Source organism: Danio rerio, chromosome 4 (genome assembly GCF_052040795.2).
Source record: "Danio rerio strain M-AB ecotype USA chromosome 4, GRCz13ab, whole genome shotgun sequence".
Taxonomy (NCBI): Eukaryota; Metazoa; Chordata; class Actinopteri; order Cypriniformes; family Danionidae; genus Danio; species Danio rerio.
In genome coordinates this window covers 58,325,860-58,346,703 of record NC_141024.2, presented here as the reverse complement: position 1 = coordinate 58,346,703, position 20,844 = coordinate 58,325,860, and the positions used below count along the sequence as shown (strand labels likewise).

The following is a 20,844-nucleotide window of genomic DNA, read 5'->3' as shown; positions in this document are numbered from 1 at the left end:
TCCAATATGCCCAAATATGACTTAAAGTTAAAGGAATCAGTTTATTTTGAGGATTATTTATTCATATTTTATATTATTATATTTATATTTTTGTGCCCTGGTAAAGTTTAGACATGCTCTGCTTTTTGTTCAGTTTGCAGTTTCTTGTAAAAACACATACACACACACACACACACACACACACACACACACACACACACACTATTGAACCGTTGTCTGTGGCATTGCGACCTCAGTATTTCCCTCGCGAGTTCCCACAAGTGTTTGTCACAGTTGTTTACATCCACCCTCGTGCAAATGAGGATAGTGCGGCAAAAGGAGATAGAATGCATTTTGTACAAACTACAGTCTGTGTCTCCTGATGCACCTAGTTTTATCCTTAGAGATTTTAATAATTGTAGATTGGAGAAATCGCTGAGCCACTTCAACCAGTATGTAACTTGCCCGTAAACGCGCAAGGATAAAATTTTGGACTTATGCTTTGGGCCGATTAAAGGGGCATACAAATCTTTAAATAAGCCACCTTTAGGAACCTCAAACCATAATATGATTTTATTGAGTCTCTGTGCAACAAAAAATCGAATAAACAATTATATTTCGAATTTCAATAAATTTTGTCTAGCGTTTACATAAATTTTACAGTTGAATAGCCAAAATGACATGTTTCAGTATTTTAAATGTGATTAATCGCGATTAATATTTTTCAAAAGTGCGATTAAGTAGTTACATTTTTTTTATTGAATGACAGCACTAGTTAGAATCCTTGTGAAATACAGCCATACTTTAGAACGCTTAGTTTAAGCAAATTTGATGAACGCTGCGATCATGAGTGTTGAATCTGAAGGGAGTCGCTTTGCCTGCCCTGTCCTGCACGCGGTGTGCGTTTCTGTGCGCACACACGCGTGTTTCTTAGCAACAAACCTGCATAATTGTCTGTATCAACTAAATCAAAAAGTTTGGGTTGCATTGCACTTTCAGCTCACAACATGCAAAAGAAAAGGTCCACATTCTCCCCCGATAATGTCACCATACTGGATTGTTTTAGCAAATGTCTGAATGTAAATTAGGACTAAGCAAAATTGTTTCTACTTTAACATTCTCAACTCACAGCAATACAACTTTACAATGAGTGCAATTGTTTGTATTCAATACTATGTTATTATAGTTTTCCATATCTGTAATGCCTGTATTTTGGCTTTTTATTTCAGTACACTTAGAATCCAACTTGGAAATCATTTTTTTCTTTATTGGCATTGATTGTTTTGAAATTCAAATGTCATTAACATGCCTGTGTTTTTATTTCTGTAATAAGTATGGCTGTCAAGCCAGGATCTTGATGGTTTATTGTGGGTATGTTGTTTACATGAAGAAATCTGTTACAAGTTGAACAAAAATTCTAATAAACAATTATATTTTGAATTGAAATAGTTTTTGTCTTGCGTTTACATTAATTTTACATTTGAATAGCCAAAATTACAAATTTCAGTCTTTTAATGTGATTAAAAAGTGTGATTGATTAGTTAGTTTATTTAATCGATAGACAGCACTAGTATATTTATATTTATATATATAAGCAATATCACACTCGTAGCATGGCGATATGGCTGTATATCGGCACTGGGGGGAGGTGTGCGATGGCACGAGGCCGCAGGCCACATATATACAATGTGGACCTTTTCTTTTGTATGTTGTGAGCTGAAAGTGCAATGCAACGCAATCTTTTTGATTTAGTTGCTACAGACGTTTATGCAGGTTTGTTGCTAAGAAACACATGCGTGTGTGCGCACAGACACACAGACAGACGCATACACCGCGTGCAGGACAGGGCAGGCAAAGCGACTCCCTTCAGATTCAACACGCATGATCGCAGCGTTCATCAAATTTGCTTAAACTAAGCGTTCTAAAGTATGGCTGTATTTCACAAGGATTCTAACTAGTGCTGTCAATCAATAAAAAAATGTAACTAATTAATCGCACTTTAAAAAAATATTAATCGCGATTAATCACATTTAAAATACTGATACTCTGTCCTTGACAGAGACAGAATTGACATTGCACCAGTAATAAATATGGCATGTGACGTTTCTGTAATAAATATGGCTGTCAAGCCATGATCTTGATGGTTTATTGTGGTATGTTCTTTACATGAAGAAATCTGTCACAAGTTAAACAAAAGTTCTATTAAACAATTATATTTTGAATTTAAATATTTTTTGTCTTGCGTTTACATTAATTTTATATTTGAATGGCCAAAATTACAAGTTTCAGTTATTTAAATGCGATTAATCGTGATTACATTTTAAAAAAGTGTGATTAATTAGTTATTTTTTTTAATCGATTGACAGCACTAATATATATATATATATATATATATATATATATATATATATATATATATGTATATGTATGTGTGTGTGTGTGTAGGCACTGTTTACATTTAATTCAAAGGTCAAGCTCAATGCCTACACTTTGCGTTTACATAGTAGCCTGAGTTTGCTGTTCTATCAACTCAAATGGTTGTAATAATGGTAATAAAGGTGAGGTTTTATAAAATGAAGATTCAGTTGCGCCAACTTCGGGCCGCAGCGCACATAATCACAGGCCAATTCTGGCTCGGATACGGCAGCGTCGGCTCGCTAACGGCCACCGCATCTGGACCCGATTGACTCGGGCAGCAAAGTAGACTACTGTCAGAGTCGAGGTAAGTCTCTGGCAGGCGACAATCTAGCCGGAACTGGCCCGAGTGTATTTTGCTATCTGGTTAGGCGTGTATCAGTAAACAATAAACGATGAAATTCCCATCATTAAATTACTGCTAAAAACAAACTCTTTACAAAATTAAAGATCTGCACCTATATCAGCACGATAATCAGTGCTTTAATTGATCAAAACCATCTTTCGGGACTACTCTGGATTATTTGGGCTAAAGTCTCATTTATTAACACGGAAGAGGCAGCCAGCCCACAGGGTGGGATCTAACGACCGGGATCTTTACTCAAACGCAGGCTTGTGGTACTTTTGCATTTAACACACACGATAATGTGTGTGTGCAGGCTGGCAATGGCGTGATGTGTGATTGTCCAACTGTGTGATGTGGACTATTGCTGTGTTTGTAGATTGTCTGGCTGTATGGTGACAGAGGAAGGCTGTGGTTTTCTGTCTTCAGCTCTGACTTCAAACCCCTCACACCTGAGAGAGCTGGATCTGAGCTACAATCATCCAGGAGATTCAGGAGTCAAGCTGCTCTCTGAACAACTGGAGGATCCAAACTACACACTGGACAAACTCAAGTATGTGGAGCATCACTGGCCTTGTGCTTTTACACTGAATGGCTTTAAAAAGACACTAGAAAGCTCTTTTGTGATCAGCTTCAGTTTTCTGTGAGGGTTATGGGGTGAGGACAGACAGAAGATACAGCTTGTAGAGTATTCCAGTCATGTCTATGAAGAGCAAATCATTGAGTGTGAAATGAATCTCCTCTGTAAATGTTGGAGTGTATTGGCTCAGTTACAGTGACATTAAGCGGGACACACTGTACAGTTTCAGCATTTGAGCTGAGCAGAGAAACTTCTTCCTCCATTTCTGCTGAAGAGTCCTACAATATCAGGTCAGGAATAGGGTTGGGGATTGAAGATGGATTCAGATTCTGGAATCAGACACTTGGATTAATGTTCAGACTCTTGTTCTAAAATCAACATCTGGATTCCTCTTCTCTGTGCACACGTGTATTTTTCACTTGCTAATCTGTCAGGAACTTGGGCGCTGGCGAGCAGCTTTAATAATCTGAACATAGTTTAGAGATGGACTGCAACATGTGCTCAAAGGCTGCATGTGCTGAAGAACGATGGCAAAGCTAAGTGTGATCACTGTCTAGGGGTTTAACCCACGTTTTAAGATTGATCAGGAATTAATTAGCTCATTTCAATGAATCGGATCCTAAAGATTCGAATCATTGATTCGACTCAATTGAGTCAGACTGAATCAGATTAAAAGATTCACACTTTATCTACAATTTGTCCCGCAAACAGAAGACGTATCTTACCAATCTTGTTAATATTATTTACGTGGCCAACGATAATAACATAACACAGTATTGGGTTAACTTTTAGCAAGGTAACAAGATCTACAGCTCGAGGCAATGACTTAGAAGCACATAAACAAGAACACAGTTCTTAAAAAATGAGAACAAAGATTTATTGAGCTACACTACGATACATGAAACTAACTATGTAATAAACAAACAACAAACAAACACACACACACACACACACACACACACACACACACACACACACAAAGGCAGTTCATGCTCATGAATGGCTGTTGTCCTGGGTCACCACCGAGTGACAGACTGCTGAAAGTCAGTTTGTGGAAGTTCGTGCAGCTTCGGCGATCCTAAAACTTAAAAGAAGTTTGTGGTGACCCAATCGGGCAGGTGAGAGGGGGCAGAGAGCAAAAGCATGCGCAAGCCAGCTAATGCAAAAAGCAAAGTTTCTTTGTTGCAGGGAGTTTAAAGTGACCTGGTTCGGTCTGCCCCCATGGCACTGTCTGCCAATGAGCAGTTGCAACGAAGGGCGGGGCCACGCCCCATACTGACATAGGAAGGTTCAATCATTAACAGACTGCATATTGATTTCATATGGAAGAACTCTTGCAAGATTGAAATGATCTTACATCAAATGTTACAAGATGAATACTGTTTGTACTACTAGTTTTTCATTTACACCAAAAGATTGCAAATGTTACTAGCTTTCATTCAATACCAGACATACATTTTAGACACATACAGATCATTTTAATCTGCTTTAAGGGTTAAAACAACACATTGTTTAACCTGGTTGGTTGGAATAAACAGCATATGAGGAACATTATGGCATATTATTCAAAGATACATCTGCCTTAGTTCTAACATTTTAAGAGATTGTCTTGCATTCACATGCATTCATTTCTCTTTGTCTCTACAAAATTGTCATCTGGCAGGATGTACCACATTACTAACGCATGACTGGGAGTCATTCAAAAGTCTCGTGAGGCGGTTTACGCTGAAAATCCTTTAAAGCCCCTTTGTTCAATTTAAATCGTTTACTAATTTCGCTGAAGGGTACTTGGAACAACTGTGGCCGAAGTGCTGGTCAGAGTAGCCCAAAATCAATTAGTGCTTTGTTATCATGATGGTTTAAGCCCTCAAGCTGGTTCAATGACTACAGACAATTTGGCTACCAGTTTCCGAGCCTTATTCGAACTGGTTTTGAGATCTGCAACATCCTTTGCATAGAGTTCCAACAACTGTAATAAATGAATATTGCAGCAGGGTGTCTCCATCAACATGAGCAGTATCTGTGCTCGCTTCACCAACAGCAGAGGAAAAGAACGCACTGTGTTACATTCATTGTGCATCCTGGCTGAACCAACAAGTGTTGTGTGTTTTAGCTGAAGAGTTTGGAGCGTGTAGCTGAGCAGCTCAGTGCTAGCTTTAGCCTATTAGCTGAGGGGGAAACTAAACAGCTCATTCTCTCCATCTGTGTGTGTTTACAGTCTGGATCATGGAGGACACACGAGGATTACAGCAGGACCACGCAAATGTAGGACTACACACACACATACACACACACAAACACACTCTCTCTCTCTCTCTCTCTCAATCACACACACACACACACACACTCTCTCTCTTTCACCCACACACACACTCTGTCTCTCTCAATCACACACACACTCTCTCTCACACACACACACACACTTTCTTTCTCCCACACACAAACACACATACACTCTCTCTCTATCTCTCTCTCTCACACACACACACACACACACACACACACACACACACACACACACACACACAGAGCTGTGGTTATACATGTGTGTGTTCTTGTGTTCAGATGCCTGTTTCCTCACTCTGGATCCAAACACGACATACGCTTTTCTCATTCTGTCTGAGGAGAACAGAGAGGTGAAGCGTGTGAGAGAGTATCAGCGGTATCCTGATCATCCAGACAGATTTGATGATGATCCTCAGGTGTTGTGCAGAGAGAGTGTGTGTGGACGCTGTTATTGGGAGATTGACTGGAGTGGAGATGATGTGTGGATATCAGTGTCATATAAGAGCATCAGGAGGAAGGGAGTAGATCCTGAGTATTTGTTCGGATGTAATGCTCAGTCCTGGAGTTTGCGCTGCTCTTCCTCCAGTTATATATTTTGGCAAAATGACACACGCACTGATCTCCCAGTGAAACCGCTCAGCAGGAGAATAGGAGTGTTTGTGGATCACAGTGCAGGAACTCTGATCTTCTACAACATCTATAGAGACACAATGAGCCTCATCCACTCAGTCCAGACCACATTCACTGAGCCGCTCTATCCTGGGTTTACTATTTGGTGTCAATCATCAGTCAAACTGTGCTGAAGACTGAGAAGGAGCAGTCAGTAGCAGTGTGTGTGTGTGTGTGTGTGAGAGAGAGAGAGAGTGTTTGTTTGTGTATGTGTGAAAGAGCATGTGTGTGCGAGTGTGTGTGTGTGTTTGAGTGTGTGCATGAGTGTATGTTTGTCTGTGTGGGATTTTTTTTTCTACAAAAATACTTTCTTACATCATTTTTTTTTTGACACATTGTAACTCCACATCAGATGTAACAGCAGCTCTCCTACCTCCACACTGCAGACAGCGTCCTTATAACAGCACTGTTGTTCAAAGGTTTCAGCATCATTTATGGCCTTGTAATACTTTAAATCTATTTTAATTCTGGACCTGACGAACGCTTTAAAACTCTCAATCTCTTGACCATGTACATCAGGGGTGTCAAACTCAATTCCTGGAGGGCCGAAGCCCTGTACAGTTTAGTTCCAACCCTGCTCCAACACACTTACCTGTAGGTTTTAAACAAGCCTGAAGGACTCAATTAGTTTGATCAGGTGTGTTTAATTAGGGTTGGAACTAAACTGTGCAGAGCTGCGGCCCTTTTGCAACTGAGTTTGACACCTGTGATGTACATCATCTATTTAGTTTCTTCTTGTGATAAGTAGAGCAAGTTTTGCTTGAGCAACTAAACAGTGAATGAACTGCTATTTCAGTTTGTGTTTCTGACTATAGCCAACTCCAGAAGAAACTTACATTGAGTCAAATTCTCTCCACATTTCAGGAAAACTCTGCTCAACATATCAAACTATTGTGTTAAACGTGTACAGTCTCTCTATGTCCACAGAAGAGACACTCGTCATGGACACTATAGAGTGAACAACACGTATGAAATCATTCACTGCCACAATCCCCTGCAGAATCCTCCATTGTAAATCCCCAACACATTTTGTCAAAGTTGGTTTATACAAAACTCTCCACACTGGTTTTCCCCCTAAAGTATCATGAAATGTCCGTTATTTCTGTTAATCTGCCTTTGTCACCTCTCTGATCCGTAATAATAATAATAATAATCATAATATTAGACATTTGTTTGGACATGATGTGCTCTCTTCAACAAGCAGCTTTTCTCTTCATTCTGCAGGCTGTTCGCTCTGGCAGTTGGTCAGATATTTGTAAGCAAGCCTATAATAAAAAGCAGAGTTATTCTGCAGTCAGGTGATGTGCTCCATCAGGCACAACAATCTTGATAGTATCTTGTAGTGTGCTGTGCCGCAGTTTTCATATCTTGTAGTAACATATTTTTAAAAGTGTACTGATTATATTTTTAAATTTAGCCTACATAATTAGGCACAATTTAAACTTTCAAAACATCATGTTTTTCCCACCTCGGGCATTAAAGCCTTTATATTATTTTCTCTTTTATTCTTAATTGGGCAGCCATTATTCTCAACCCTGTAATAGACTAAACTGAGTTGGTAATAGTATTTTACAAAGCTTTTGCTATAACACCAACATTTCCCTGTTGCTCATATGTCCCTCAAATCAGTTTAATGGCTAAAACATCACATTTTTAATGAGTTTTAGATTCATATGTGATTTAAGTTACAATTATACATACTTGTGCATTCTGTGGTCTCTTAATTTTTTAAAAAGTTTTACATTTAGATGTCTTACCCCACCCACATAATTACAATGTTAGGCCTTAACATGCTGGTTGGTTCTCAGCAATATTTTTTTCTATATTTAATTGTTTTCCTTTAAAAATATGAATCTCACAGGGTGGAGAATACAGTGACGGGTTTAAGACCATAACAGGGTTAAGAGGACACTTAAATTTCAGTTTTAATTTGTTTTAGTTCATTTGAAATTACATCTAACACTTACTTAACATTTATTTTAGTAAAACATTTAGCAAAGGCATTAATGAGATAAAGGCAAACCGGGATGAAATGAAACTTCATTAAACCAAACCACAGTCAGAATTCAAAAAATTGAAGTGCTGCAGGTAACTGGACTGTTAGTAACCTTTAAAAATGCTGATAAAGGCCTGTGTTACCCAATCTATTGCTGAACAGAACCTACAGTAAACAGAAGCAACAGGTAAAGTCTTGTCTAAAACTTTATTTCCTGGAACATAAATAAAAACTGCAGCAGAAAAGTTCTTGATGAAATTATTAATGAAAATACTTAATAATATTAATTAAAAATAAAATTATATAGCCAGATAGGCTGATCTGCTTATTTCAGAAACTGCTGATCTATTGGGATTTTCACACACAACAATCTTTAGGAGAGAAAATTATATAGTGAGCAACAGTAACTGAAATAACCACTCGTTACAACTGAGGACTGCAGAGGAGCATCTCTGAACACACAAAACCACACTTCCAACCCTGAGGTGGATGGGCAGCAGGAGGGGATTCAATCAGGGATTCCAAAACCTTTTGTTTGCCTAACCCTCTGTATCTATAATATTAATACGAGTTATGCCCTCAATGACCCCCTCTCTAAAGTTGGGTAATTGTCACATGACATAGAGATAAACAAATGAACTAATACATAATTTAAGTATTTTTTTGTTCTGATTTTATTAGCTTTACATAAACTCATGATGAAACTCGTGACACTCAATATAAAATCTGCTGCTGGTACGGGTGCCGTGTTTGACATTAAATAGTGTCAAAGTTTAAGTAAAACACAGCTTCAAATATTCTATCAGTAACAATTTTTAAAAAAAATGTTTTTAATGAATATTCCTGATTAATTAGGTCAATATACCCAAAACAATGACATGTGTGATGGGGTTGAGTTTTTAAAGCAGAATGTCCTCTGCTCCTTGTGTGGTTTAAAAGAGAATGCCCACATGGCAGCAATTAAACAAGAATATGTTATATTGTTTGGAAATAAAAAAAACAATCATATTCCATCTTAGTTTTACGTTACGGGGTTGAATTGTTAAGCTTGACCGCATCCTTCCTAACTATAATAAAATCAAAAAATGTAAATAAATGAAAATATAGCTTCTTTTGCACCATGCTGAGAAAGAGAGCTGAATGATGTCACTTTCCATCTGGATGTCATATAAGAGTAGGGTCTGAATTGCTGTAGGTGGAGAATTGCTGGTGTGACAGGGTTGAGTTTATATTGAGGGACATAACTTTGTAGCCTGTTTTTTATTAAAAAATCTTATTTATTTTTTATTTATCACAAGTAAATAACACAAATAAATAGCTGTAATACAAAAAAAAATTTAAACACTGTGTCTACATGCAATTTCAAAGAAGTGCCTCGGGGGCATGACAAATAGCTTGGTTTGTGACAGACATATTATATTTTTTATGCTAAAGCTGCATTTAATGTATTTTTTTATTCATTATAATGTACAAAGTAGATCAATGAAAAATGCTTTTAACATGTCATTTAAGTCGACAACCACTATAAAAAAATATGGGGGACTGAAATATTACAGAACGCCAGGAATGACTTAATTATATCTAAGATAATTTTGTAAAACAATATGTTTTGTTAAATGTATAATGTATAAATAGTTCCATCACATCAGCTGAGGCAAAAAGCAATAATGCAGCCATTTCTTCTTGTAGTGTTGATGTGGCTGTTTTGAAAGAATTTGTGTGAAAGGCATCAGGAACTTCTGGGAACTGCACAACTCTGTGTAATGTTTTCACACTTCCATGTGTCGATTTTATTTCTCAATCATTTTTACATTCATTAATTTTATCAGCCTTCATTGTGATCATTTTCTCTTTATTGGTTATACCTCACAATCACAAACAGTCACAACTGGTTCCATTCTTTTGAATTGTGTGGGTTATTGAGCCAGGCCTCCATTCGATTCCTGATTTTGCTCCGCGAGCAAAGGGCAGGAGTGGGCGTGTCCAGCAGGGGAGAAGGAGGGCAGAGAACAACTGTTGTCAGTTAGCTCACAGAATGAAACACGTGATTTTATAGTTTATAAAGTTAAAATGCAAAGAAATAAACAGTAATGTAATGCCCGGCTACATTTGTTATTCGTAATTTCATATACACTTAACCACAATTTATATCATTATAAAGATAATCATGTTCATATAAACTCTATAATTGAAGACTTTTCCCTTAATCCCCTTGTCTGAACCATAGGTCTGAATGCAGGCTCAGTGCAGCAGGCCTCTTGCCCTGTCTATTTCAACCATTAGCCCAGTTGGTAATCTAGAGGATTTAGGCGAACACAACAGCACGGCGATGTGTCTAAATGTGAACAAACTCCTGATAAAAGACAATGTCCGCCATTCTCCAATTCTCGTACTGCTCTTCCGTCAAAAATGCTTGCTGCACACACAGCTTTGCTGTATTGGCCCTGACAGGATCTTAGGGAAAAACATGCAACAAACACTGTGGATCATGATAACAAACACATACGAGCCTTCATAAACGGTGTGATGGTTGATGGGTCAGATGACATTAATCATATGAGACACAAAAAAATCACTGATGTATTCTGATATTCCTATGCGTAAAAGTACAACTCTTAACGATGAAATGAAACGTAAGAGAAAGAAAAGGCGACTCCGACAGAGGGTGCGCCGAGCCAACAAATCAGCTGGACGAACTCTCTGTGAACCCCTTGCTACTTCAGATGACCCTCTTGCTAGTAGTCGAACTCTGAATGAACTCCCAACTTGTACTTTTGCTGAACTTTCTACCGAGTTCACGCACCTGAATTTAAGTGCATAACTATATAGCACATTATAAATCAAGGCTTATATTAAAATGCCTAAATGTTGATTTATATGATACAATGTACTCTTGATGACTATATATCTGTCTTTTTACTGTTCAAGTGATTTAGCATGCTCCTTGAATGTATGATTTAAGTAGTCTGTGCACCTGTGTTTAGGGTTGATTTATGAATACTGTCACTGAGACACTGAGTATAAAAGCTGACATGTACTCTTCAGCTTTGCGCTTCCTGACTTCTGTTCATTGAGGTTGGTTGCCCTTTGTCCGCCAACTGGGGACAAAGTAAGGATTTTGTTTTCTGTTTGTCTTTTGTTTATTCTACTTTTTCACTGGATTTTGTTTTATTAATAAAAGTGTATTTTATTACTTTTCTTCACTGGAGTGGACATTGAATTCATTTTCCAGAACCCATCAAAGTTACCCTGTGTGGTAAAGTATGATCTAATTTATTCTTTTGCAAAATACATTCTTTAAAGACGATCCTTTAACTAAACTCTTGCTAAGAAATATAGCTAAGGGAGGATCCTGATCTTAACTTTGTTTAATTAGGGTGATTAAACAAAGGGAAATCAGCACAATGTACATCAATATTTCTCACATATTATTGTAGCTCAGTTTGAGCTGAATACTAATAAAACACATGTTGGCCAGTTCTGTGTAATAAGTAGCTGAAATCAGCACAGATGTCAGGGCATGTCAAAACATCTCAGGGGTCCCAAAATCAACTCAGACCCCTGAGGGTTAACTACAGGTATAGTATGAGCAGTGTGAAACATAATTACTGATAAACCATACTTCCTGTTATTTGGGGTTTAGTATCATCCAGGGTTAACATGTTCAAGCATGAAAAGCTCTAATATGAAACTGTCTGACTGTAGATATTGTAGAGTGGAGAATCATTTACCTCAGTGTGTCCAGTTTACAGTCTTCAGTCCATCAGAGAGAAGCTTCACTCCTGAATCCTGCAGGTCATTGTTACTCAGGTCCAGCTCTCTCAGCACACAGTTTGAGGATTGTAGAACTGAAGACAAACTCTCACAGCACTGAACAGTGAGAATACATGTGGCCAATTTGAGAACGTAGAACACACATTACTAAAAACCACACTGTTAATGTGATCTGTCTGATGTAACAAAGCAAAAAATCAATAAATCAATCAATCAATCAATCAGGTGTTTAAACTCAGACCTCAGTGTCTCCAGTTTACAGTGTTGACTCTTCAGTCCATCAGAGAGCTTCTTCACTCCTGAATCCTGCAGGTCATTGTTACTCAGGTCCAGCTCTCTCAGCACACAGTTTGAGGATTGTAGAGCTGAAGACAAACTCTTACAAGAATCGGCAGTGAGTTTACATGTCATCAGTCTGAGAAAGAGCACACATTACAAAAAACACACTGTTAATGTAATTTGTCTGATGTAACAAAACAAAAATCAATCAATCAGGTGTTTAAACTCAGACCTCAGTGTCTCCAGTTTACAGTGTTGACTCTTCAGTCCATCAGAGAGAAGCTTCACTCCTGAATCCTGCAGGTCATTGTTACTCAGGTCCAGCTCTCTCAGCACACAGTTTGAGGATTGTAGAGCTGAAGACAAACTCTCACAGAACCGAACAGTGAGTTTACAGCTCTGTAGCCTGTATAGAGGATAAACACAATATGTATGTGTTGATCTGGTGTGTTTAATAGTCTGAAGCACGTCTGACTGTAGTGACTGGTTTAACTTCACTAGTTAGTGAGCACATCTGCTGATTTTAGCTTTAAATAGTATTTATGTCTAGAAAATACAAATGGCTTCCTTCAGATGTTCCAATAGTCCAACTCTTTATGTAACACCTAACACTGCAAAACAGGATTTTTTTAAATTGTTTTATTTATTATTATTTAACAAACAAACTAATGACAATAATCTTCTGTAGCATCTTTAAAGTTGCATCTCAAAGCACTTTTCAGACAAAAATGAAACAGATGCATATGTGACAGAAATATAGAAGATATATAAATATATTCATTGTGGTTTGTGTGTTTTTGTTTCTAAAGATTCCTCCATGTCAGTGATCAGAACTGTCTGCCCTGTAATCTTGCCTGCAGCTCCTCAGCCTTATCCAGCCATGTCCACCATTTCAGTTGTCTCTAGTACAGCAGTTTCAATCTTCTCCAGTACATCAGACACAGTTTCTAGCGCTAACGGTACGTTGTAGCGAGGACATAAACAAGGATGTAAACAACGGGAAATGCTGTTTGGCAATGCTAACATTTCAGCTAAAAATTCTGTGCAAATTCAGTGCAAAAAATGCAGTGTCTCTCTATGAGGACACTTTCCCGGCATTTTACATCTCAGATAACTAACACTCTAAAGATATGAGAATGTTTCATATGAATCACACATGCTTATTCTGAATATATGTGACAGACACTTGTCAGATGATATTTTAGAGAGCAGGCGTGAGCTTCAGCTGTGTCCTCTGTGTCATTTTCTGTCTGATTTAGGCTCATACTGATACGGCTAACAGCTACTCTGACTGATAGGATTTACACATCGCAAAAGTGCGTGCTTGTAGAGCCGTGACACTTTTCCTGGTGACGTGAAGCCAATCTGCAAATCACAGCACAATACATTAGCTGACCAATCAAAGCCTCTTGAGGACAGGCCTTTCAGAGGAACTAGGACATATGACATTTGTCTTCATGTTAGCTAAGTAGCTGTATATAGTCAAAGTCAGATATATAAAAATAAGCTTTTCTACAAATAAAGCATGAGCACACATTGCATTGCATTCTATCAACACAACCAAGCCTTAAAAACACACTCTAGACCCCCCCTTTAAGGACATCCAGGCAGTCTAGAGGTGTTTGAAACATCCAGAAAGGTGGGCTCGCATCATCATGGAGGGTTTCACCAGCTCCACTATAGCTCTGTGCTCCTGCTGTTTATCCTAATCAACTCAACTCAATTTATTTCTAGAGCACTTTCAACCAACCACAATGGCTACCAAAGTGCTGAACATAAAACACAGAATACAAGCAAACATACAAGAAACTAAATACATCAACTCACAACACACAAGTAAAAATTGAAGAAAATAAGTGTTTCAGTGACCTCTGAAAACACTCAAGAGTTGGAGAAGTTCTTAAGGAGAGTGGAAGATCGGCCCAGAGTCTTCAGCTGTGACTGAAAAAGCTCTATCACCCCACATTTCAAGCGTGATTGTGAAACTGGCAAATAGAGTCGATCCTTAGTGTGAAGAGATCTCACGGGTTGGTGTATATTAATTAGCTCAGAAATATACTCAGGGGCCATGGAGGGATTTAAAAACATAGAGCAGTACTTTGTACTGAATTCTAAACTGGATTGACAGCCAAATTAAATCAGATGTAGATCTGCCCAGAAAGAAAAACACTAGATGCTGAAATAGGTATAAAACTCTTTCAAAAAGTGTAAAAATAGGAGCATTAATAGAAACATTTACTGTAATATACAATCTGTCCTAGACATTTCTATTTAAATTTAAAGGAGTAATAAATTATAAGTAACTAATAATGTTTAATTGAAGTTAATTTGCTAATTAAAATAAATGGTTAATCAAGACAGATAAAAGAGGCTTAATGTTGATAATATGATTTAAGAGCAATCAATAGGAGAAGATTTTCCAGCTGAAGTTCATATTGTATTTGAAGATTTGTTTTTTTGGATGGTAAATATTTCAAGTATTGGGTTTCTATTGAGTTTATTTTAGGTAACTACCAGAGGAGGGTAGAAACTTGTTTGTACTTGTGTAGGCTGATGACTATCATATATTGTTTACACCAGAATGCATAAAGGGTTAAAATTAGGGAGAAGATCTTAGGATGGACACTGTCACAATATGTGGGTGATTGAATTATCTGCAACTTCACAAAGATCTAGGTTAATTAAAAGACTTGAGTGGAGACCATTGCTCCAAACAGTAAGATATGATGACTGTTTTTGGTGTTGACTGGATAGAGAATTATTCTGTAAACAAGTACAGTTGAGAAACTATGATGAATAGATGATTGGAGATGGTACCAGAAGCAAATTATGAAGCAGGAACAGTTATTCATTTGTGACGAAAGAAGCACTTCCAAGGATTTGAAACATCAGCAGAAATAAGTTCATAAAAGGTTTGCATTCATAAAGTAATTAAAGTCAAAGTGAATAAATGATCAATAAATAAAAACATCTAAAGGAGTATGAAAAATTTTGAATAAAGCAAAAGAGAGAGTTATGCTCAATTACCAGAAATGGCTGAAAGAGATGAAGATGATCCATCAAGGCCAACGCTCAGTGAAAGATGTGAAAATAATAAACTTAATGAGTTTAATGTGTTAACAAGTGCATTGGTGAATGATGGCATGGAAACTGACAGAAACAGGCATCTAACACTGCATCACATGAACTACTATTGGGTCAACCCTTGCAAGAAACCACATGAAACTTTGCATAAAACCTTGCATATAATCTCACCTATAACCTTGCACATAACCTCTTGGAATGGTTTGCAAGGATGTCTAATGCAGTAGGGACTTAAATAAAGAAACAATTAATTGCCATGTGCAAAGCGATATCTGTGCAGGAAACCAGAAAGGAGCCATGTGAGAGAGCAGTGATACAAGGTCCAATTGGTCCAGCTGATCGAGTCTATCTGTGGATGTTCTGGAAAAAGGAGAGAGCTCAGGAGGAAAGGACCATATCTGGATGAGGGCAAATCCAACAGCTGCCAAAGTGGATGCCATTAATGGGGTACCAATGCCTCAAAGGAGCGAAAGGAAACAACTCCAGCAAGGGAAAGCTGACCGGAAACAGAGGAGCCTGAATATTCCAAAGCTCTAAACTACTAAGTGTAACGTGTGGAAGGAGAAGTTAATCAGAACAAAGTAAAGAGTGATTCTGATAATATGCCTGAATACCACATACAGAAGTGCCACAAGTCAAGGGATGATAATTGCACAACTGCAGATTTCAAAACTCAGACTCTTAACCACACATCTCCATTAACATCTATTAAAGTCAAGTGAAGATGCTGGTAGCTTAGAAGAAGAGAAACAAGGATGAGCAAAGATCAAGATCAACATTTGATGCTTTTTATGTTTGCATATTGAATTTATTTGCATATTGCTTTAATGGTACCTATATATAATATCACTTCAGTATATTCTACATGAGTGTGAAAACCAGCAGCTAGGACTGAACCAACTGAATACTTATGCTTAAAACATTGTTGTCTTTGATGTGTTAAGAGAAAAAAACAGAGTACAGTCTTTTACTTCATTCAAATCAAAAGAGAGGGGAGATGTTTGGCTGGACTTCTGTCAAAGTACAGTGGCATAATCTAGTCAATTGATAACAGCTATGTGGCTTATATCAGTCACTAGATAGAGGTAATTAAGAGAACTGGATTATGAAATTGCACTTTGGGTTAAAAGACAATAATATTAAGACTAAAGTCTTAAGAGGAGGGATTGAAGAAGATTTCTATTCTCTCAGTGTGAAGTATTTTCTAAGTGTAAAGCAGTTAATTTTCTCTTCACAAAATGTATGTAGTGTTTGCAGCAAACATGCCAGCATGTGTTAAAAATACTGTGTAATATGAGTATGCCTGCACAGAAGCAACACTAGGAGAAGGCTATTACTGAATGGCTGATTGTGTAGAATAACTGAATATGTAAAGCACTGATTATATATGTTAAATACTTGTATGAAGCTATATGTGGCAGAAGTTAGAATGAGTAACATATTATCAAGTTATTATCCTATCATAACAATGTATGTAAACCCTTAGTTTCTTTGCATAAGTTGTATCTATACTTAGCTGACATAGACCTGTAACATCTCTGTTGACATGAGCTGGTGGGCTGAGAGCCAAGAATAGCAGGACCCCTTAGACTAGAAAACCTATTCAAAAATGGTCAAGAGTTAAAAAGAGACACAAAGGGGTGTGTCATAATTACCTGTATAAAGATTATGGAGAACACAGATACTTTAGAAGGTGTCCCGGAGAGACTTCAGAATGCTCTGGGGTCTGCTCTGCTCTGCTCTTTCTCGGCTTTATTATGGAGAATAAAGTCCATTTTCTGATATTCAAAACCTCCGGTCTGATAATTTCTAATTGATGAAAAGTCGAATTCACGACATGATCCCGTTCAACCCGGGGATGCTGCGGCCACAACGCAAAGTTCTAACCACTATACGATCACGGCAAGCTACGAGACAGCCGTTGTGACCCTTGTGTGGTATGTTCCTCCCTGTGATAAGCCCCTTTCTCTTCAGTGAGAACACTCTGTTGTTTTTCTCCTCCTACCAGCACAACGCTTTTCCCAAGAAACAATGGAAATGCAAACAATTGACGACTGCTGCAATTTTAAAAAGGGGAGAACGTAGTCGGTAGGATTCGAACCTGCGGAGTACCCCAATGGATTTCTAGTCCATCGCCTTAACCACTCGGCCACGACTACAAGACTGCCTGAACTGCCATTTCTTTATGCCTAGTACACATATTGTGCATCCAGATGAAACTTACATCAAGCGATAGCTCAACGGCAAAAGCTGTGGCTCCACAAAATGAGCATCACACGCCCGAACAGGGACTTGAACCCTGGACCCTCAGATTAAAAGTCTGATGCTCTACCGACTGAGCTATCCGGGCTCCACAACAGTAATTAACAAGTAGGCAAGGTTTGGGTTGTGGTCGGCGCAGACCTTTACAGTACACTAAAGTTTACCGTGAGATGGGGTTTTAAGCTTATTGTTGGTGTGGATGTTGCTAAAACACGACAGGTTACTTTGAGGTTGGGTTTATGGTTTTTGTAGGTGTAGACATCAGTACAACACAATAGTTTGGACTTCATGTCATGTAGGAGACATTATATAGATCAATGATAACTGCAGAATGTCTTTATGGTGTTGTGGCAATGAATGGACACTCAACAATTGAAAAGATTCCTTCCATGCCTTAGAAGCGTGACTTGATCAGTACTTATCTACACAGCATGCTGGCATCAAAGATCCTATTTCTCTTATATCATATCCCTAGTCTTCCACACTTTAGGAAACGTAAACATTCAGGACGTGCCATTAGCACAGCCTGCACTAAAAGAAGGCTGGAGATAACGGATGGCAACACAGAGTGCGACACCAATGTCACCTTGAAAAACCTGCCGTGACCCGGATTCGAACCGGGGTTGCTGCGGCCACAACGCAGAGTACTAACCACTATACGATCACGGCGAGCTATGAAACAGCCGTTGTGACCTATGTGTGGTATGTTCCTCCCTGTGATAAGCCCCTTTCTCTTCAGTGAGAACACTCTGTTGTTTTTCTCCTCCTACCAGCACAACGCTTTTCCCAAGAAACAATGGAAATGCAAACAATTGATGACTGCTGCAATTTTAAAAAGTAACAGGATGTGGGTATAGTTGGCAGGACTTGAACCTGCGGGAGAATACCCCAACGTATTTCAAGTCGAACGCCTTAACCACTCAGCCATGACTACAAGACTGCCTGAGCTGCCATGTCTTGATGTGTAGTACATGTATTGTGCATCCAGATGAAACTTTCATCAAGCGATAGCTCAACGGCAAAAAAGCTGTGGCTCCACAAAATGAGCCTTACACACCCAAACAGGGTCTTGAACCCTCGACCCTTAGATTAAAAGTCAGATGTTCTACCGACTGAGCTATCCAGGCTCCACAACAGTAATTTACAAGTAGGCAATCTTTAGGGTTGTGGTCGGCGCAGACCTTCACAGAACACTAAAGTTTACTGTGAAATGAGGTTTAAGCTTATGGTTGGTGTAGATGTTGCTAAAACACGACAGGTTACTTTAAGGTTGGGTTTATGGTTGTTGTAGGTGTAGACATCAGTACAACACAATAGTTTGGACTCCATGTCATGTAGGAGACATTAAATAGATCAATGATAACTGCAGAAGGTCTTTCTGCTGTTGTGGCAATGAATGGACACTCAACAATTGAAAAGATTCCTTCCATGCCTTAGAAGCGTGACTTGATCAGTACTTATCTACACAGCATACTGGCATCATAGATCCTGTTTCTCATATCGAATCCCTAGTCTTCCACACTTTAGGAAACGTAAACATTCAGGACGTGCCATTAGCACAGCCTGCACTAAAAGGTGGCTGGAGATTACGAATGGCAACACAGAGTGCAAATCCAATACCACCTTGAAAAACCTGCCATGATCTCGATTCAAACCGGGGTTGCTGCGGCTACAACACAGAGTAATAACCACTATACGATCACAGCGAGCTACGGGACAGCCGCTGTGGCTCTTGTGTGGTATGTTCCTCCATGTGATATGCCCCTTTCTCTTCAGTGAGAACACACTGTTGTTTTTCTCCTCCTACCAGCACAACGCTATTCCCAAGAAACAATGGAAATGCAAACAATTGATGACTGCTGCAATTTTAAAAAGGAACAGGATGTGGGTATAGTTAGCAGGACTTGAACCAGCAGGAGAATACCCCAACGGATTTCTAGTCGATCGCCTTAACCACTTAGCCATGACTACAAGACTGCCTGCTCTCCCATGTCCTCATGCCTAGTACACGTGTTGCGCATTCAGATGAAACTTTCAGCAAGCGATAGCTCAACGGCAAAAGCTGTGGCTCCACAAAGAGTCTCTCATGCCCGAACACGGACTTGAACCCTGGACCCTCTACTGACTCCGCTAAAGCTGGGGAACAATAGTCTGTTTTGGAAGGGGAAGAAAAAAGCACAAGAAAAATAAGAAAATTTGAGAAATTGAGAAAGAAAGAAGCGAAATTAAGGTTATATTTTGTATTTTTTCCCCACCAGAAACTACTCAATGCATATATAACAGTACTGGTTCAAGAAATATGTCCATAAATAACACTTTGGGTAGATCACAAGGTTCAATCCCCGACTGGAGCAGGTATCTAACCAGGTTTAGTAATGGGTCGATCATGAACATTTCGTTCATTTTAAACGAATCTTCAATATGATTTGGGAACTACAAGTCCTCTCAGGGAGTGATTTGTTAATTTGCGCGTGCGTACATTTGTGCAGGTGGTATCGTTATTTCAAGTCTTCATCACATTTCGTGTGTTTCATTGCGGAAAGGCAGAAACCAATCATATGCGTTTAGAGCCGAAAAAGATTTGATCCGTTCACCTCTCGAGTCCTCTATCGGGTCTGAGTCACTCGTTCATTATGGGCCATTTCTAGAAAGATCCAATGATTGCTACCAGGTGGACACAGTTACCTGCAGGGAGAGAGAGAGGAAAAACACAATGCTCATTGTCCACCAAAAGATATGTCTCAGGACGCAAGCCTTGGGATAACCGCTATCACCCTCCTGGAGCATATACAGGCAAGAAATCCATTAATTAGTTGTTATGGAAGTTATTCATTAAGCTTTTAATGTACTACACAAAATGGTAATCTAAATGTTTATTTTATCATTAGTTTTATTTAATATATGTTTTTTTATTGTTTTATTTTTTTTAAGGTGAATTGCTGGGAATGGAGTACCTTTACAGCCAGAACCCAGAGGTGGAAGACAGGCTGGTGGAGGAAGTAGATGACGAGGATCTACAAGATGACAGGTTTGAGGAGGACATCATGGAGGACATCACAGTTCCAGTGCTGTATGAGGATGACCCCTGCCGTGATCTCAGAAACAGCCCCTCATCTTCGCCTCTGCCTCAGTCCCCAGCATCACTGGCTGAGCCGTCCACATCAGCTGGTGGAGAAG

At 38.7% G+C, this 20,844-nt stretch overlaps 2 protein-coding genes and 2 non-coding genes across 4 annotated transcripts in view; 2 read left to right on the top strand and 2 right to left on the bottom strand.

Moving 5' to 3' along the window:
- The window catches only part of LOC101885698 (protein NLRC3), an 89,300-nt gene extending 77,834 nt beyond the window's left edge, over positions 1 to 11,466 (top strand). Inside the window, exons 8-10 of the mRNA XM_087248453.2 lie at positions 3,117 to 3,290; positions 5,536 to 5,582; positions 5,883 to 11,466. Of these exons, the coding sequence (XP_087104579.1) occupies positions 3,117 to 3,290; positions 5,536 to 5,582; positions 5,883 to 6,406 (745 nt within the window). The 3' untranslated portion in view covers positions 6,407 to 11,466. The remainder of the gene's footprint in view (positions 1 to 3,116; positions 3,291 to 5,535; positions 5,583 to 5,882) is intronic.
- Positions 1 to 20,844, top strand: part of LOC148682209 (uncharacterized) — a 150,973-nt gene that overhangs the window by 93,893 nt on the left and 36,236 nt on the right. The gene's annotated exons all lie outside the window — the stretch shown is intronic.
- On the bottom strand, positions 17,683 to 17,755 carry trnak-uuu (transfer RNA lysine (anticodon UUU)). The gene has a single exon. It is a non-coding gene; the product is annotated as a tRNA-Lys (tRNA).
- On the bottom strand, positions 18,265 to 18,336 carry trnah-gug (transfer RNA histidin (anticodon GUG)). The gene has a single exon. It is a non-coding gene; the product is annotated as a tRNA-His (tRNA).